The sequence below is a fragment of the Sciurus carolinensis genome, chromosome 2, assembly GCF_902686445.1.
Source record: "Sciurus carolinensis chromosome 2, mSciCar1.2, whole genome shotgun sequence".
Lineage (NCBI taxonomy): Eukaryota > Metazoa > Chordata > Mammalia > Rodentia > Sciuridae > Sciurus > Sciurus carolinensis.
This window is the reverse complement of record NC_062214.1, coordinates 9,681,458-9,700,950: the sequence shown is the minus strand read 5'-3', so window position 1 is coordinate 9,700,950 and position 19,493 is coordinate 9,681,458. Positions and strand designations below refer to the sequence as shown.

Genomic DNA, 19,493 nt, shown 5'->3' with positions numbered 1-19,493 from the left:
TTTTGGTGGTGCTGGAGCCGGGCTGGGGCCCTTGAGCCAGCCAGGCGCGTGCTCCACCCGAGCCACACCCCGCACTCCACCCTAGCCACGCCCCGCGCTCCACCCCCGCCACGCCCCGCGCTCCACCCCCGCCACGCCCCCACGCTCCACCCTAGACACGCCCCACGCTCCACCCCTGAGCCACGCCCTCGCTCCACCCGAGCCACGCCCCATGCTCCCAGGATGGTCGTACACTGAGCTCAGCGGCAAGGGTGGGAAGGTACAGAACAGGTGGCACCTTTCACATCCACCGCCAGAGCGGCGCAGGCAGGTAACCTGACGCCAAGGGCACGATTATCGTCAGGCGTCATTTGCGATGCCCCACGTGGGGACCTCCCCGTGTTAAGCTCGGGGGGCAGAATCGTCAATGGCCGTTAAATATCTCCTTCCGATCAGCGCGGCCTCTTTGGATGGGAAACAAAGCCTGGCTAGGAGCAGCTGTCGCGAGGGCCTCCGGCCGCTGTCGCTGCCAACCGCCCACGAGGATGGGAATATCTTTGCAAACCTCTCCGAGGGCCTTTTCGGCAGAAATGAAATGGCATCCCCATGGTGGGCCTGGGTGCCAGGGGAGACGACGATCCCGCACCAACGGAAGCCAGGGGAATCCGAGACCACTGTTCCCGCCATGGATTTCAACGTAGAGAGCAACGGGTACAGGAGCGTGGGCAGTACAAGAGCGTGGGCAGGACAAGACCTGGCCGCCAGGGCACCGCCACTTCCAGAACACCCGAGGTGGGATCTCTGCAGTGCACGGTGACCAGGACCCACGAGGAGCTCAGGAGGCTGCTTGCCCACGACCAGCTTCAGGACACTGTCCTCCTGGTGTCTGCCAATGAGCAAGACCTCCCATATGCCACCAAAATCACAGACAAGCTGGAGCTGCACTCACTGAGTCACAGGAACTCATACATGCAGGCCACATGTGCCACCAGTGGGGACAGACTCTATGAAGGAATGGACTGGCTGTTCAGTCAGCTCCAGAACCACAAGCAAACCAGAACCACCCCCACCACACACTTCCTCCTCGCCACCCTGGTTTTCCTCTTGTGTGGTGAACATGTGATTCTCTGGTTCTGAGTGCCAGGAGCTGTCTCCATGGGTTCATCAGTGCACAGCACACTCCACTGTGCATGTGCAGAAACAGCCTGCAACCATGTTTTTATTTAATGTTAACCATTTCTGTTTCCACAGAGGCTGTTTCTGGCACGCCTATGCAATATTGTTCAGTTTTTTTTACTGTAAAAAAAGAATCAAGTCACTGACAGTACTGAGAAGGGATTTGGGCATGTGGGCCCCTGGTCTCCAGGAGCTCCTGGGCTGTAGATGGGTGCTGGGATCCATTTGGTGGTTGGTTTTTAACCAAACTCCGTGTATGTTTAAAAACAATTTTAAAATACCAGAGGAGGAGAACACCTGGACACACAGAAGGGAGGCCACGCCTGGTGTACAGCCTGAACGCTGGTCCCACGGGTCAGCAGTGCCCCTCTGAGAACACAAGACGGTGACAGAAGCAGTCATCCACTGTACGGTCCCAGTAGAGACCCCGTGACTCGCCTGTCTTGGGGTCACCTGCATTCCACAGCACTGGGGGCAAGCTGGGAGGGCCCCTGTGGGGGGCACAGGGCCTGGTCATGCCCTTGGTTGGGTGTGGCTAGGGCAGCTGCCCATGTTCCCGGCACCTGCTCAGCACAATGGCAGGAGGTCTGGGTCTGGCCAGAGGGAGCCGTTCAAGCTGGGAAGGTTGGTCCACGGCAGGCCCGGAGCACCCCATCCCCACGCGAAGGAGCTCCTTCCCTCGGCCGGCAAGGCTCCCATGTGCCTAGAAAAGATGGCCTCCACTGCAGAAGCGAGAGCTGTTCGACTCACCTTGGGGAAACCTCGGCACCGGGTCACCGGGTGCCCTGGAGCCTCTTTACGCTTTCCACATGCAATGGAGTCAACGGTGTGCACGCTCCATTTCAGGGTTCATCTCCACCAGCGCTATAGTTACAGCTATTAGAAAAAAATCTCTAAACTATTTCAAAAATCTCCTTCCTACACAGATGTGGCTGCTGGAAAGCAGTAACGCACCCTCTGACGAAGGGAACAGACGGACGGATGCGGATGACACCAGTTACAGGTGGACATTGCACCTTAACCAAAACGCACAGAACTGGAAGTGCTTTAGGTTTCACATTTTGGAATATCTGTATCTTCATGATGAGCCGTCTTGGGGATGAGCCCAAGGCTACACGGGAAATTCATTTGTTTCATACGCACCCTACCTACACAGTCAGAGGTGATTCTGCAGGATATTTTTAGTGCCCTTTGTTGTGATTGTGACCTTGTGATGGCAAAACCGGACTTGGTTGTGGAATGAAATGACAAAAACGTCATGGTAAGAGACCCGGGCCTGGGGAAGGGTCAGTTCCGCTGCCCTCTCGGCCTTTCTCCAGGAAGCCTCATAGCCATGGGCCCTGCCTTCTGCATGGTCAGTAACTGCCCGAGGAGTCTGACTGCTCCCTCCTGAACCGTAACAGGTGTCTGTGGAAAGAGCCGTTTCTCCTCTGTGAGCAGCTCTGGGTTAGAGACCCCGCACAGCCTTCAGCCGCGGAGATTAGGATTTTTTTAAAAAGAAGAAAAGTCCCAATGATAGGATGGGCCTAAGATGACATCAAATAACCTGTAAATATTGTGAGAAACTAAGGATCGAGTCTCAGAATTTTGGACTGCGAGTCTCCTCTGGGCCCGCCGGTGTAAACAAAGCTTGGTTTCTCCTACTTTCCGAGTGCCGTCTAGTCGCTTCCACAACCTGTCACCTGAGCTCAGGTGTGGAATTTTGTACTGACCTGAGAATGTTCCTCAGCCAACTGACAATTCACCTGCAAAGCGGGCGCGATCGTGGTGACCCCTGTTCTGAGAGGTCCACGGCCCAGAGCCAGCACGGAGCGGGTGCTCCACAGGCGGTCATTTCCTACTACTGCCCGCACCACAGCTATTGCCTCACTCTGGTCTCCACTGGGGACCTCGAGGTCGGAGGTGCAAGCCCCTCTGTACCCACAAGGGGCTGAGGTGCAACAGGCCATCTGCTCCAATCACGGGGCTGAGCAGGCCAGAACTTGGAAGTGAAACGAGGCCAGCAACAGCCCTGGGAGCCGAGGGCCAGCGCGAGGCCCTGTCCTGCACGCTAGTGCAAAGGAGAGTCTTGAAACGTGGGCTCTGGTTTATGCCAGCGAGGCTACAGGAACCCACAGCAAACATCGTGGCGACACGCCAGCCTCCACGGAGCCACAGGCAACAGCACGCCACGCACCGACAGGCTGGTAGTGAACGAGTTACTCAAAGGTCCCAAACTGCACGGAGATGCTGGGACTGTGTTTCAAAAGTATTTTAATGATTAGAGGGTGCGGGAAATTCTAATATGTGCAAAGAATCTCTCTGACATTAGTAAGAGTGCAGCCTCCGAGGAAGACCTGGGAGAGGAGGCCCTGAGGCAGGGACTGCGAGAGGGCTCGGGGGAGGGGGGCATGGCCTCTGCATCCTGCGTCGCAAGCTGGTGGAACGCCTGGCACAGTACCTAGAACACGGAACGCGCTGCTCTGAAACCACTGAGCAATGCAGGGCAGTCCAAAATGACCAGGAGGTGTCGTCGACACACACACACACATAATGTGCTCACACCCACACGGGCACATGTACACACACACACACATACACACACACACACATAATGTGCTCACACCCACACGGGCACATGTACACACACACATGCACACACATGTACATGTGTTCACACCCACACGGGCACATGTACACACACACACATACACACACACAGGCATGTACATGTGCTCACACCCACACGGGCACATGTATACACATACACACACAGGCATGTACATGTGCTAACACCCACACGGGCACATGTACACACACACACACATACACACACACACACATAATGTGCTCACACCCACACGGGCACATGTACACACACACACACACACACACACATAATGTGCTCACACCCACACGGGCACATGTACACACACACACATACACACACACGTACATGTGCTCACACCCACATGGGCACATGTACACACACACACATACACACACACGTACATGTGCTCACACCCACACACGTAATGTGCTCACACCCACACGGGCACATGTCCACACACACACACACACACAGGCATGTACATGTGCTCACACCCACACAGGCGCATGTCCACACACACACACACACACACACACACACGTACATGTGCTCACACCCACACGGGCACATGTACACACACACACACAACAGGCATGTACATGTGCTCACACCCACACAGGCACATGTCCACACACACACACACACAGGCATGTACATGTGCTCACACCCACGTGGGGACATGTCCACACAAACACACATGCGCACACACACACACACACAGGCATGTACATGTGCTCACACCCACATAGGCGCATGTTCTCTCTCACACACACACACACACACACACACACACTATATAAACAGAGTGGTGAGTAGTTATCTCAGAATGGTGAAGACTGAAGGTTGATTTTATCAACACTTTGGAAATCTGCAGTTTCTATGTTTTCTGTAGTGAATACTCGTGATTTAAAAGCTTTAAGAAGCCGCGTTTAACAGGAATAAATGCACAGAAACGACCGGTGGAGCCGGGGTGGGTTCCCGCTGCTGGATGAGAAGCGCCCCTTGACCCGGCACCCCAAGAAGCAGTGCTTTAAAAGCCGTGTCGCCACCTTGCACTCCCAGCGCCCCCGACCCTGCCACATACCCTGAAGTGACAGGAGGCGGCCTGGCTGGGACCTGCCTGCTTGGCTCTGGCGGGACGTCATTTGGGGACTCACTGTCCGGCAGCAGGGAGGGCCCGGCACCCCGGGGCAGTAAGCCCCAGCTGAATAAAGCCAGTTCAAGGCTTCCAAAGTAGAATGTGCACAGGAAACACATTGAGGAAACGCTGCTTTCTGTTACAGGAAACGAGTCCTCCACCAACTGGGAGCAATCGCTCCAGCGGCTCCGCGGTACATGGGACGCGGCTTTCTCTGCGCCCCCCGCAGGCTGGCCTGGCCACCGCTGGCCAGCTTGTACTGATATTAAATTCCAAAGGCACAATGCGAGCCCCAGCCAAGCCTGGAATCCTACAGGGACTTGGGAAGACTACGGCCTTCTGAGCGTGCCTGAGCTGGAGTCGGCCTCCCTTGCGTCCCGTGACGTATCTACGCGCACATACTGGTGTTTTGCCAAATCCTTGGGAAGAAGTTAGAAGGATAATCAGCAAAAAATTAGCAGTGGCTGCCCCTCTGTGGGATGCAGCTTCCTTTTTCTTATCTATATTTTCACATGTTCTACTATAGACGTGAAATAACTCTGATAAATAATGACGGGCTTGGAAACACACAGGCCCAACCAGCGACAGGGTGGTGGTGCTGGACTCCGTGAGGACACCAGGGACAAAGGAGAATGGCCCTTTTTGTTGTTTTTCCAATCATGACTCCGAATCTTAGAAAAACAGGGCAAATCTGCATCTGAGCACAATTAATGGACAGAAGGGACAAAGTACCATTCACTGGAAGGAAAAGAAGCCGAGCAGCACAAAGCACTCCACCAAGATCTGCCCTCACAGAGCCACCCTGGCACGGCCGAAAACACACAGCCAAGTTCAGAGGGACGCGGTGGGGACGGCGGGAAGGCCCTCCGGAGATGCGGATCCGCACCAGCCGAGCTGGGCCCCCGCCTCAGGCAGAAGGCCGCCCAGGTGGTCATCGGGCTCCTGGTCCTGCAGCGGAACTGCCAAGAACACGCCTTTGCTGGCATCTCAATTCCTCAGCCGTGTGGCATGGGGGGCCTGGAGTACATACCCCCGTACTGCCAACCAACAAGCAAGAAGGACATCCCATGACATCTCCCTCCCATTCCCCAAGGGAAAAACGAGCCCCAACAGCACGAACCTGGTGAGCCTCAAGAAGTCACAACAATAAAGCAAAAAGTTCCAGTGTCAGCGGTCAGGCCCCAGCAGGCAGCAGGTGGCCCCGCCGGCCGCCCCCTGCGCACAACTCCCGGCTCACAAGTCAGGGGCCGGCAACATTTTTCTCTCCTAAAAAGCCTGTTTCCAATGTCAACGGTCACAAATGAACTGGACTCTGTGGCTTGAGCCATCCCTGACACGCACCGAGCAGACGGCAAGGAGAAGTCTCCCAGGTGGCAAATTCCAACACCTCCAGGAGAAAGAAGTGACATGACAGGGAAGGACACATCCTGGTTCCCAGTTCCAAAAAGGCCCTTGCAGTGCCCTCCCAACAGACTCCCAGACACCGCAGATCAGCCGACTTCTGAAGGCTTCGCTCACTCAGGGAAGCCCCTCCTTCCCCCAAAATAATCCGGAATCCCCGCAGCACCAGTAGGAGAATAAAATGGTTTGTAAAAAATCTGGAAACACTCTGGTAATTGGTATCATGAGCCTTAGAAATACCCAGTCAGGCCACCAGGGTTACTGCCTGCCTACCAAGGTCCCCAACCACCCTATGGTGGGTCCCAGGGTACGGGGCATAGAGGCAGAATGGAGCTGCCACCGAGGGTGAAGCTGGGACCCCAAGATTCGGGCACCCATGCCTCAGTCCCCGGCCCTGGGGATGGGGCTGCTGCTACGAGACTCCATGCAATTAGCTCTCAAATACCCGTTCAATTGATGAGCCCCACCACACCATTTCTAGAAATATCAGGTGTAAGCACGCTCACTGCGAAATGCTTCTAAACATGGTTGCTAAAAATCAGGACCAACCCAGGCACAGGGGCGCACGCCTGTGCACTAGTGACTCAGGAGGCTGAGGCAGGAGGATTCCAAGTTCCAGGCGGGCCTCAGCAACTCAGCGAGGCCCTCAGTAGGATCCTGTCTCAAAATAAAAGATAAAAAGGGCTGGAGATATAGCTGAGTGGTAAAGCACCCCTGCGTTCAATCTCCAGTGCCTAAATAAATAACAAAAATCAGTACTGATCTAAGTTCTAACAATATGAAAACAGATCAAGATGTCAAGGTACATAGGCAGCTGTCGGGGTTTCCGGGACCCCCAGCCTTGGGCATGGTCAAGATGGCGCCTAACGCTGAGCCAAAAGCGGCCAGCTATACAGTAAACAACCAGCGAATTCCAATGATTGGCTAGTTAACGATGTGATTAGAGCATGCCCCCCTCGTGTACCTATCCTATGCTTGCAGCTGTCCGCGTTTACCTCGTGTACTCTCCCCTGATTGGTTGAAGTGTATATAAGCCTGGTGGGTGGGAGAGTAGAGGCGGAGGCTGAAGCTGAGCTGAAAGCTGGGAGTGCGCGGAAGCTGGGAGTAAGAGAAGTGTAGGAGAGGGACTGTGCATAATAAACTTCCAAAGCTTCAGACATTTGTCGTGTCTCTCTCTGCGGCCAGAGGGAGCGCGATAGGCAGCAACCCTAAAATGCTATGTTAATCATATTTGAGAAAACTGGGGAAGAGAAGTGACAAAATAGTAAATGAAAGAAAGTGGGCACAAAACCCTATCTATATTAAAAGTCCCATTTGAAAAACGCACATGTAGGTCTATGAAAAGGTACCGGATGGCCCTGTCCCTCCGGGGCTGCTGAACTCCAGACCGTTGCAAGGGAAACGGCCACCGCATTGTGAACGCCTGCAGACGGGACCTCGGCTGAGGGTCAAAGGGAATGCCACCAGGAGCAGAGCCACCTACCTCAGGGGCTCCTGACCACCCCGCAAGACAGGGCCGCAGCGCAGAGCGAGGGGCCCCCAGAGGACACTTCAGAGGGGGCCGTGCGACCCGAACACTCAGGGCCAGCAATCTGGAGGGGGCAACGGACTCCTCGTCCTCCCCACGTCATTCCAAAATATTCTGAATTTTTCACACTGAATAAAATTGCTCCTATTATCAGCATCAGACTTTTCTTGGAAGGAGAGGAGGACACTGGACAGAAAAGGCCCAAGTGTAAGAAGCACTGCAGGAAGACGCGCCTGCGTGACCAGGAGCCTGCCTCCGGCTGCCCTTACCTCATCTGGGCTGGACGCCTGGTACACGCGGCAGGAGTCCTCGTACTGCTTCTCAGCCTCCGCCTGGTCGGTCACGCCGTTGGACTCGTACACGGGAGTCACGTTGTGGCAGAGCGCGATGGCCTTCACGGCTTCGTGCACGCGGCTGCTCATGGTCCGCCGGACCTTGGTGGTGACCGTGGGGCCCTTCTGAGCTGGTGGCTCCTGTGACTGCTGCAGGAAAGAGAAAGGAATGAGCCAGGGAGCCGGAGGGGAGGCCGGCTGTGGAGGCTGTGGAGGCTGTGCGAGGGCCGCTCCTCCTCCCTCCCAGCCCGCGTCACCCACGTGACCCAGGTGACAGAGGACACCTCACTTCCGGGAATCTAATCTTTTAAGCTTGGCAGAAATTAAACGAAGAGCGAAAAAAACCCACAACCTAAGGAACGCAGGCGAGGCTGCCTAGGGACAGTGCGAGTCTCTTCTGGAGACGGTGTCACGGCATGCTGAACGGGACACTGGCGTTTGGGGCAGCCTTCTCCATCCCTAACACCAACACGTGGGCCGCACCATCCTCTACTGTGGGGCACCCTGTCCTTGCAGAAGTCCACCTTGTGCCAGGCCTCCAGCCACTAGGGGGCAGCAGCCCCCACCGGTGACAGGAGACCACAAGTATCTTCAGATGTCACCAAGGGTCCAAAGGGGACCAAACCCTGGGTTTGGAACCACTGCTTTAAACGTGCCTTCTCCAGATTTGCAATGGAAGGTGACGACTCGGCTGGTTCCCTACGGAGCTACAACGGGCAGGCCCCACGAGGCATACCAGTGACAAGCAGAAGTCAACCTGGTGGAGGGACTCACTGCTGCGTGGGACCCAGCCCCCCACGGAGGTGGGCTTGGGGAGCACCGTCAAGAGTCATGTTCTCGGGGCTGTTTGCCCCCACGCTGGCCTCAGCCTCCACCCCGCCTGAGGGGCAGCCGCGGGCTCCCTCCCTCCCCACCCTCTCAGCCGACGCCCCTCTGAGGAGCCAGGAAATGGTTTCCAGCACTGGGAACAAGAACACTGGAGGCCAGAAGACCGGGTCTCATTCCCAGGAGGGTCCTGGGCAGCTGCAGCGTGGCTCTCTGGGCTCAAGTCTCCTGAAAGTGGGAGGCCCGGGCTGGAGGGTTGGTCTCGGCTCCAGGCCGAGGCCCAGGAATGCCCTGGAGGACGCCCAGCACGACGGGTGGAAGGATGGGGAGGGCAGCAAGCAGCCCGTCCCCACCAGGTGACACACCAGGTGCCACCTCGGCCTGCCTTCGAAGGAAGGGCTCTACTGCCTTGGAGAACAGCAAGCACTGGGCTGGGGTGCGGCTCAGTGCGAGAGGGCGTGCTCTGCCTCAGAGAGGCCCCGGGGTCCACCCTGCACCAAAACGAAAAGGTTAAGGTCACTTGTTTTTTGCTTTGTTTTGTTTAGTACCAGGAATTGAACCCAGGGGGCTCTACCACTGAACTACATCCTTAGCCCTTTATATTTTTTATTTGAGACAAGGTCTTGCTAAGTTGCTGAGGCTGGCCTTATACTTGTGATCCTCCTGCCTCAGCCTCCGGAGTCTCTGGGATTACAGGCATGTGCCACCACACCCAGCTAAGACCACTTGCTAATGAGATGCCTTCCCGTGGCACACAGAGCCCCCTGGCCAGCCTCCTGCCATCCCTCTTCCTCCTCGGTCATATGCTGTAGCTACACTGGCCTTTCAGTTCCTTGATCTGCCTCAGGGCCTGTGCACCTGCTGTGGCCTCTGCCTGGACACACGCCCCAGGCCGCTGCAGCAGCTTGCTCTGTCTCCTTACTCAGTTCTCAACTGGAAGTCACCTTCTCAAAGAGTCCCTGGGTGACCTCCCTCTCCACTGCAAGTCACTTGCTCAGCACCCTGAGTGTCACCGTCTTCACTGCCCAAGACTGGCTTTCTGAGCCTGAGGATTCTCTCTCCATTCCACAGAAGGAGCAGAGAGCTTATCCCCGAAGAGTAAGTCACCACTGTGTCCGTGTCCCTGTACCCAGGGCCCGGCATGCCACAGGTGCTTGGTAAATGAATGAACAAATTCATAATTTGACATTCCTGAGGTGGGGACAGGGAATTCTCAATCAATACGAACTTCCCCCCATTTCCCAAGGAGAATTGAATATCACATTGGCCAAGTCAGTTCCAGATTTGAAGTCACAGTTTGGGACAAAAGATCGCTTGCAGCAGATTGAATCCTAGAAACCAGAAATGTTTACAGAGCTTCTGGATTCTACGTTCTATTAAAAACAAACAAAACAAAAACTTATCCAACAAGAGCTACGTGGTCTTCCAGGATGAATCCCATTTGGTACCCGTGACACGCAGTTGCCCCAAATAGAGAACAGATGGGTCGCGAGAAACAAGAAAATGACTTTTGTTTAATTTTTTAATACTATTTTTAGTAGTGCATTAGACTCCCCAGGTAATTAGACAATTACTAAATTATTCTGGTCACTGTGGGGACACACCGTGTTCTGGCTTCCGGCTCTGTTAACCTCTGGTGTCAAGAGCACACGAGTTTCACTTCCAGGTCAAAGGGCACTGCATGGCAACAATAATTAGGGTAATGAATCAGAACTCCGGTTTCAATGAGTCATTATTTGCCAAGTGCTTTTAATTATAAAGAATTCAACTTTAAAATATAAAGGGGACTGGAGATTGCAGAAAAGTTCTCAGAGACAAGCAAGAGTGTTTTCCCGTCGCTCTGTGATTTACGTTCTACATCGATGTATCTCCTGCAGCCACCGACAGGAGTCTTCATTTCTGCCCACGTTCCTCAGCACCTGGACCGAATCATTACTTCAGATCAGGGGCGACAGCAAGACCTTTGACAAAGTAATTGCCAGGGCTGCGAGGTGGAGAGAGAGTGGGCTGGACCGAGAGGTCGGGCTCGGGCAGCGGGAACTCCAGCCTTGTAAGCGGTCTGATTTCAGGTCTGCAGAGCTGCAAGGCCTCCGCTGATACTTCAAAAGGGGACAGCACAGAGCTCTGGGGCCGTGTGTCCTGGGTGACACAAGTCACAAGCAAGGAGGAGCAGGGACTTCAGATCTGCTCACAACCTCGCCTTCAAGTCAGGGGACTGCCTCAGAAAGCGAGAATGACATCCCCGGCCAACATCACCGGTGACGGGTGTGACATGGTGACGATCATTTATTTCTCCAACATCTGCCCTGCTTTCCTCTCGGGAGGAGAGGGCGTGGCCTCAGGTGTCCGCACGCCAGGGCGGGACTCGCACTTCCCGAGCTCCCAGGCCGAGCAGAGGCGGTCAGCTGGGGGCCCCAGCCTTCAGCAGGCCCCGGGGTCCCCATATGGAAGAGTTTCGAGCTGTACAGTGTTTACCTCCGACCCCCTCCCACAGGCCCTTTAACCTACACACATTTCTTCTTACTTAAAAAATACCAGGGGAAAACAAAAACAGATGTGGTAGCCACAGAGGCAGGTTCCGATCTTCCTGCCCTGGGGAGACTCCTGGTCCTCCTCGGGAGGGAGGGGGCCAGCAGCACCGCATGAGGTCAGAAGCGATGTCACCACCACCGCAGGACACACGGGAGAGGAACCCAGCTCTCCCCACAAAGGCCCCTGGCCGGGCATGTGGCATCGGGGACACCGGGAGTCCATTCCACGCATCACAGCCAACACAGGAGCCACTGAGACTCGAGGAAGCGTAGGCTTCCTTATCTCGCTGATGACCCGTGGCAGGGCCACTGCCCGACAAGAATTGCAGGTAGTGTTTCAGGAAAGATGAATACACACATTCAACGTTGGCTCATCATGAATCAATTTTCTTTCCAAGTGCAGTTAAAATGTCACCACGCAGGAACGTTTGTAAGACTAATGGGTATTAGTCCAGGCGGGCCACTGGCAGACACTGTTAAAGACAAAGAATTGCTGTAGGGACGGTCCCACCCCCAGAGCAGCCCAGAGCCGACGACGCGCCAACTCCCACAGCCCGGGGAGACAGGCCGGGAGCTACTGCCTCCGAGCGAACCAGCTGGGGTGCAGGCTGAGCCAGGGCCTGTGAGCACGTGACTAGGTGACAGGAGACGGCTTCAGCTCACCAACGCAGGGCCCTCGACTCGGAGGAGCTGCCCTTGTTTGCCAACGTCTGGAGAGAGTTTCAGCAGGGAGGAGAAAGGGGAGCCAGGCGACCAGACAGCAGGGCCGGGGAGGCTACTGAACAAGGCCCAGGATGCCCTGCGGCAAAGGAGGATCCAGTCCAGGTGCGTGAATCCCGAGAACCCTGAAACACTGGGACCCCAAGTCCAGAGCCGGGACCGGAGTGAGCAAGGGAGACCTGGTCTTCACTTAAAACTTCAATATTTTGTTCCACGTGGGCTTTTCTTCTTCTTCTTTATCAGAGCTGTTTTTAAAACTGCATGAAAAGCCGGTGTGGTGGCACCCACCTGTGACCCCAGTGGCTGGGGAGTGAAATGAACACAGAAGATGCCGAAAATAGCACGTTTCTTTTAAATGAATAAGAAGACCCAGGAGGCTCTGTGTCCGCAAGAAAAACCCACAGATAAAAAAAAGTCTTCTTTAAGAAAATATAAACCGAGCCTTCATGCTTCCTGTGGACGCGGAAAGTAAGAATAGCACCTGGCACGTGGCACGTGGCGACGAGCTGAAGGCATCCTGTGCACAGAGGTGCAAGGAAACAAACACACTCACACTTGGTCATGAAAACATCAGCAAATTCCCATCTCAATCAGACCCAGAGAGTATCAGAGACAAAATACTGAGCAGGAAACGACAGTCGCCGATCACGGTGCGTAGATTAAGACAATTATGTCTTCTGAAAAATATGAACTGACGTCGACCAGGCAGGTGAGAAGCTCGCTGGACCTGGGTAGGGGTCTGCGGTGGGGTAAGTCTCTCACCTTCCACGGCGCCTCCTGTCTCAGACCTGCCAATCGACAAGAGTGGAACCAAGACACTTCCGCTTGCTGGGGGAGAAACGTGCAATACACAAACTCTAGGTGGGGAGACCAGGAGTCCTGAAATACTTTGGTCATGTAGCAAAAAATTGGGGGATAGCCCCTATATTTGTATACTGACCTAGTATTAATATTGTGTTGTGCTATTTAGTGAGAATATAAAAAAAATGAAATTCTAAAATGATATAAAAATGTCTCAATCAGTCAACACCTCAAAATGGCATGTACCCGGGGCGAGGGGCACCCAGGGCTACCGACTTAAACTTGAATTTCGAATCATCGTGTAAGTGCTTGACAGACGCTCCAAGCTGGAGAGCCTGAGAATCCCGCGCCGTGTGAAGGCCAGAGGACGGCCACACACTGCTGGAGTCCGCGGCCATGGAAGTCCTTAGGGGCAGACCCGGGCAGACAGGGTGGCCTGGTGGCCGCCGGTAGCTGGGGGCGTGGGGGTCCAGGGGACGAGAGCTTCTCTTCAGGGAGGCGAAGACGTTCTGAAGTCAGCAGCCCTGGCTGCACCGTATTGTAAGCAATGCTAAAAAACACGACCCGAGCGCATTTAAGAGGGTGAAGCTTCGGGTTTTTAAATTACATCTCAATTAAAAAAAATTTTTTTTAAACTACCAATAAATGAATAAATAAGCCAGGGAACATCACCCCTGGCCTGAGCCTGCGGGATCTGATCTCCCGGTGGGCTGGCCATTTCCTTTTTGTTTGTTGAGCCTGGCATTAATAATCTGCAGTCTCCTGCCGGAATCTCTTAAAACTGCCTGCTGTCTTTATGAGGTTGGCTGAGTTAAATCACAGCCTTAAAACCAGTCACCTGGACACTTATAAACTGCGAGCCGCATTTGGACACACTGAAAAGGAGCAATTGTGGAATCGGAGGTCTTCCTGCGGGACCCTTCCGGGCTGGACCTGACAGGCGTGGAGGGGCCCGGGCCGCCCTCGGCTCGGGGGTCACATTTACGTTTTGCATGGCTCCTGGAGACGATGGGTGCTCTGATCCCTTCTCCCCGCCCCCTCGGGGCAGCTGGGGGCAGCCTATCAACTCCGCCTCAGGGGCCACAGGTCAGGCGCTGGCGTTTGGGAAGGAAAGCGGGGCCTGCCCCCAGCAGCTCTTCTGCGCCCCGGACTCACCTGGCCCCCGTTAAAACTGCAGGTGGGTAAAACGCCCAGGGCCTCTGAGAGGTGGTCCAGGTGATGGGGCCCAGGGTCCCAAACACCACACTTTAAGGAAGACTGCTCGGAATCCCACTCTAAGCCCTCAAGGCGGGGAGGAAGTGCCACAGCACAGGGGACCTCTGGGGGTGGGGCAGGGCAAGACGGTCCCCATCCTCCACATTCGCCAGCGGCCACTGAACCGTGCGCTCAATGCGGCCACAGTGGACGTGCAGTTGGTGGCTGTCACAGAGGCAGGAGGAGGCCCCGGGCTTATCACAAGACAGTCACAGTGTGCTCCCGCAGGATCCTGACACGCGCAGAGGAAGCGGCAGCCTCCCGGGCGCCCTGCACGAGCACGAGCTCACCCACCTCGCACGACCGAGCCCCACAACCTGAGCCACGCAGACCCAAGACCCGCAAGGCCAGTCGGCTCAGGAGCTCGGGCAGGGAGGGAGCAGGCGGCAGGTGAGCTCGTGACGGGAAACGTGTCCACTTTTCACACCACACAGGGTGCTGTCTGCGTGAAGCCGAAGACCGACCGTAAAAGGTGAAATAGGCAAATATCCCGCAACGAGCGGCTTCTGTCCGTCCACAGCTCTCAAAAGTCCCAGAAACGGCAGGGGGCGCCTCCCAGGCACACACTGCCACCCACGAGCTGTCGAATTCGATGCACACCTGCGGACACTTAGCAAGTGCTGACAAGCAGACAGGCGGACAATGAACCCTCAGGACCAGCCAGGGAGCTCACTGCTCCAGGGTGCCCCTGGGTTGGAGGGAGAGACAGGAAGCAGGTAGGACACCACTGTGGACAGCCAGGCAAGGGACAGGTCCTTACTGCCGGGCTCATAGAGGGGCCTGAAGACCAAAGGCAGGTGACCTGGTGCCACAGGGCCAAGAGGCGCCTGGAGGCTGCAGGTGGCAGGGCAGGACCTGGGAGGCCCCCGTCCTGGGTGAGCAGCGAGGCAGGGGAGGGGCACGACCAAGACCAGCCTCTGGAGAGAAGCAGGTTGAAGGGATGCAGGAAGCCACCAGGATCCTGGGGACCACAGCAGTGATGCCAAGTGGACAGGGTTCAGTCCGGGCAGGAGGCCAAGACGGAGCCATCAGCAGCTGCAGGAGGAGGGCCCGCCCCCAGGGCCACATACAGAGCCTAGGACCAGGCACAGGAGACCCGGGACCAAACTGCCACACAGAGAAGACAGAGAAAGGAAACGCAGACTGTGTGGCTCGTCCTCCCCGTGGTGACACTCCTCGTGATTTTCTAGGAGCTGAAGAACATCTCTGAAAAGGTCCACAGATCCATGTGGAGACGAGTCGTAACGCCTACCCACGGAGCCCGCAGGAACTACGAGGGTTCCCTGCCAGTCGCAGATGGGCGACCACGGGAACTCTACCAAGCTAACTGTTCATTTAACAGCCACCCTCACGTCCGCACCTCCCTGCTCTGCCGCTGCCAGGAGCCTGGAAACCCAGGGGGTCCTGCAAGCAAATGTTCCAGAACATTAAATGTCCAACATGGCCGTGTCAGGAAGGGTTCAGGGATTCTGCCTTTAACCTTTACAGAGAGATAATGTGTTCTTTCTGTGGGGGAGGCAGGGGAACTGGGGATTGAACTTGAGTGCTATACCACAGAACTATGACCTTTTATATTTTGAGACAGGGTCCCACTAAGTTGCCGAGGCTGGCCTCAAACTTGTAATCCTCCTGCCTCAGCCTCCCGAGTTGCTGAGATTACAGGTATGCACCACCAAGTCCTGCCTCATTTACAATTTTAACTGGCTTTCTGACTATGTAATCACTATTCTGACAAATTTAAGCCAAGTGGCCTCGTTATTCTATTTTTACCTCCAAACCAGTGCCTCAGCACAGAATTGGCCTAATGGAGTCCATCTTCCCATGTGCCTCAGAACTACTCAGGGGCTTGCCTATTTGTCTCAACTTACTCTTAAGACTCCATGAACCAGAATCTCTAGAGCGTCAGGCCCAAATCACACCACCACCACCAATTCTGATGAGGCACTGAGGTGGCGACCCACTGGTCTACTATTTAGGCACGTGGGGCAAACCTGCCAGTAAGATCTTTGCGTGAAAAAGAGCAACTGGCTTTAGAAAACGTAGGGAAAAAAATGAGAGCAGTAAGTTATGAGTCTGCTCCGACAGATTCACTTCTTTCACAAGATTGCCAAGGTGAACAGACAAGATACTAAAGGCAACAACACGACATTCGCTGCCCAAGCCCATCAGTGACCACTGCTCCACCCAGAGCCGGGGAAACGGAAGGCAGACGCGTTCACCAACTTGGAGTGTAACCTGCCGCTCAAAGCTCCTTCCGGTACCGGTTACTGGACGAACGTGCCTTTATTTTATTTGGTTATTTTTATGTGGTGCTGAGGATCAAACCCAGGGCCTCGCACTGCTAACAAGCGCTCTGCCTCTGAGCCGCAGCCCAGCCCAGGACAAACGATTTTATCCGCGGCTTCTCCCAGTGTCCAGCAGCATTTCAGTGGGGCTGCTAACCCTGGAGACGAGGAAGAGGGGGAAATGTCGACCGCAACTCTGTTCAAAACGTAAAGACTGATGGTGACACAGATCTGGGGACGTGGAGAGCAAGTGCTGAAGGGTACAGGTTTCCTCCTGGAGCGAAGAACGCCACCCACCGTGGCTGCAGTGAAAACCAGCAACCGTCTGTTTTTGTGTTTAAACTTACGCTGCTATGATGCGTCTCAAGGCAGCCATTAAGACGCACGCGGCACCGCCTGGGGCACTTCAGGGAAGGAGCACGTGGGCGCCGCATTGAGGGAAGGCTTTACCTGGGTGTAAATACTGAATATGTGGCTTTGCACTTCGTCCATGGAGTCTAGGCCATAGGCCACCGTTCCCAGGTGGAGCCGCTTGAAAACCATCTCATTCTGGGTAAGAGTTCCTGAAACACAAGACGGAGGAGAACAGTGGCCACGCCCGCCCTCTCCCGATGCGCCCGTCACGCTGGCTTCAGTCTGCCCCTGCTGGAGCAGCGGGAAAGGTGCTTCGTCCCCCTAGAATCCCATTCCCCTGCTAACTGGCCTCCTAGGTTACCATGGAGACGTGACCATGCCCATTCTCTGGGGTGGCCAGGAGGACGGTCAGTCAGTCCCTCTGACAAGAGTGCTGCATAGGACACACCCTAGGCCAACCAGACGACGTCTTGGAGCAGCTTGACCCTTACGCAGAGAGACGCGCGATGGAAAGAGTAGTCAAGTCACCCAACGGCAGAGCCCTGCAGGGACCAGCCTGGGGGAACTGAGGCTGATGTGTCCAGAACGTTCCTGGCTCCTCTGCTTCCTGAACCCCGGTTTGGCTGTTTTGGTGAGCTACCCGGATCTCTGCAATAACTTCCCTCCCACCCTGCAGCCACTAACTGCAGCAGAGGAAGCTCAGACGGTCACCACCCTGATCTTGTTCCTCCCGCTGCGAGGGCCTCATGGCCGGGCAGGAGTTGACCGGGGAGAAGTACTGGGTGCAGCTGAGAGATCAGGACTCGGGTCCAACGCCTCCTTCAGTCACTCTGTGCCCCCATTCCTCATCAGTGAAACACGTCCTAACGCACAGGGTTGGCAGGGGCATAAACCCGAGCTCACAAACCCCAGCACGGAGCCTCGCAGGTCCTACAGAAGCCATTGCCGCTGCTGTGGCCACCACGGTGAGGAGAAGAAAAGGCGGCCGCATCCCCACTCCAGAGGGAGACCCCCGAGCTCGGCTCCCCAGGGCGTGGCGCCCGGTCACCGGGATGCTGCAGGCAGGCAGGTGCTCACCTGTCTTGTCTGTGAGTAGGTAGGAGATCCTGCCCAGCTGCTCGGGGATCGTGCTGGAACGCACCACTGTCCCAGGGATTTTCGAATCCCGTCGAATCACCCAGCTGTACACGATCTTGCCCATGTCCAGGTTCACACGCAAGCTAGGCCGAAAAGCAGAGCAGGTTAACAGGACGTACGAGAGGCCCGTATGTGTCTCTGTACCAACAGCAGGGACTCTAAACACACCGTGCCGTTCTGCCATTTTAAGCGCATGGCTGGGCAGTAAGCATGTGCACACTGTGGTACAACCGTTGTCACCGTCCACATCCCACACTGTCACCTTCCCTAACTCCACACCCATCAAACAGTTCATTCCCCATCTCCCCAATCCCCATGGCCCTGGCGACGGCCATCCTGCTTAAATTTCTAAGACTCTGACTTCTCTAGGTGCCTCACGTGGTGGAAGCAGACTCGACTGCTGCTCTATGTGTGGCTTGCTTCACCAAGAGCAGAATATCCTCAAGGTCCAACTGCACCACCAAATGTGTCAGAATTTCCTTCTTTTTCAAGGCTGAATAGTATTCCTTTGTGTATATGCTACTTGTTTTAAATATTGTTTAATATATTGGTATTTGTTATACTTCATTAGTAAATTATTTGTTATAAAAAATAGAAATTTTCAGATTGATTGATGATTTCATAAATTAACCAAATTGCTTGCCATTTTACTGATGAGCCCTGAGTCATATGAAAATTCAATTCACTTGCCAGGTGTGGTGGCACATGTCTGTAATCCAAGTAACTCAGGAGGCTGAGGCAGGAGGATCACCAGTTCAAGGCCAGCCTCAGCAACTTGGTGAGGCCCTATGCAACTTAGTGAGACTCTGTCTCAAAATAAAAAGGGCTGGGGATGTGGTTCAGCAACCTTGGGTTCAATCCCCAGTATGAAAAAAAAAAAAAATCTATGACTTCACTTAAGATCACAATAGGAAGACTTGTTTCACCAGCAATAAAGCAGACTTATTTATTCCCTGAGATTACCATCCAGAGCATGTGGTTAGGACACAATGCCCCGTGCTGGGGGACCCAAACCCACAGTCTCTATCCTTAAGAAATTCTAACTGGATGACAAAAATATGCAAAGCATCAAGACAAAATGTAAAACAACATATCAAGTATACGAGAGATTGCAAGTATAATAACTTTCAGGGAAAATGATATTTAATTTTAATAATCAATTATTATAGAGGAAAAATAGATACAATTATGCAGCAATGACAAAAAAATTGTCACACCTAGAAAATAGGATAATGCAATTCTAAAAAATGAACAGGCATATTTGCCAAGAAAGATTGTTTCTCACGCTGCTCTGTGTTTTTTAAAATGCAGATTTTATGTATAGCAGAATTTCCTTTTTCTAAAATAGAAAGCAATCTGGGGAAAAAATACATCCTAAATATTAGTAGTGGTTATCACTTGGTTGCAGGTGATTTTTATTTTCTTTTTTTGCTAATGTGAAT

The 19,493-nt window shown here is 54.4% G+C and overlaps 1 protein-coding gene across 3 annotated transcripts in view; it reads right to left on the bottom strand.

Moving 5' to 3' along the window:
* Atp9a (ATPase phospholipid transporting 9A (putative)) overlaps positions 1-19,493 on the bottom strand; it is a 125,719-nt gene that overhangs the window by 37,110 nt on the left and 69,116 nt on the right. For all 3 annotated transcript variants that reach the window (XM_047538716.1, XM_047538717.1, XM_047538718.1), the window contains exons 12-14: positions 17,992-18,134; positions 17,011-17,123; positions 8,082-8,294 (exon numbers count right to left, since the gene is read on the bottom strand). In XM_047538716.1, the coding sequence (XP_047394672.1) occupies positions 8,082-8,294; positions 17,011-17,123; positions 17,992-18,134 (469 nt within the window). The remainder of the gene's footprint in view (positions 1-8,081; positions 8,295-17,010; positions 17,124-17,991; positions 18,135-19,493) is intronic.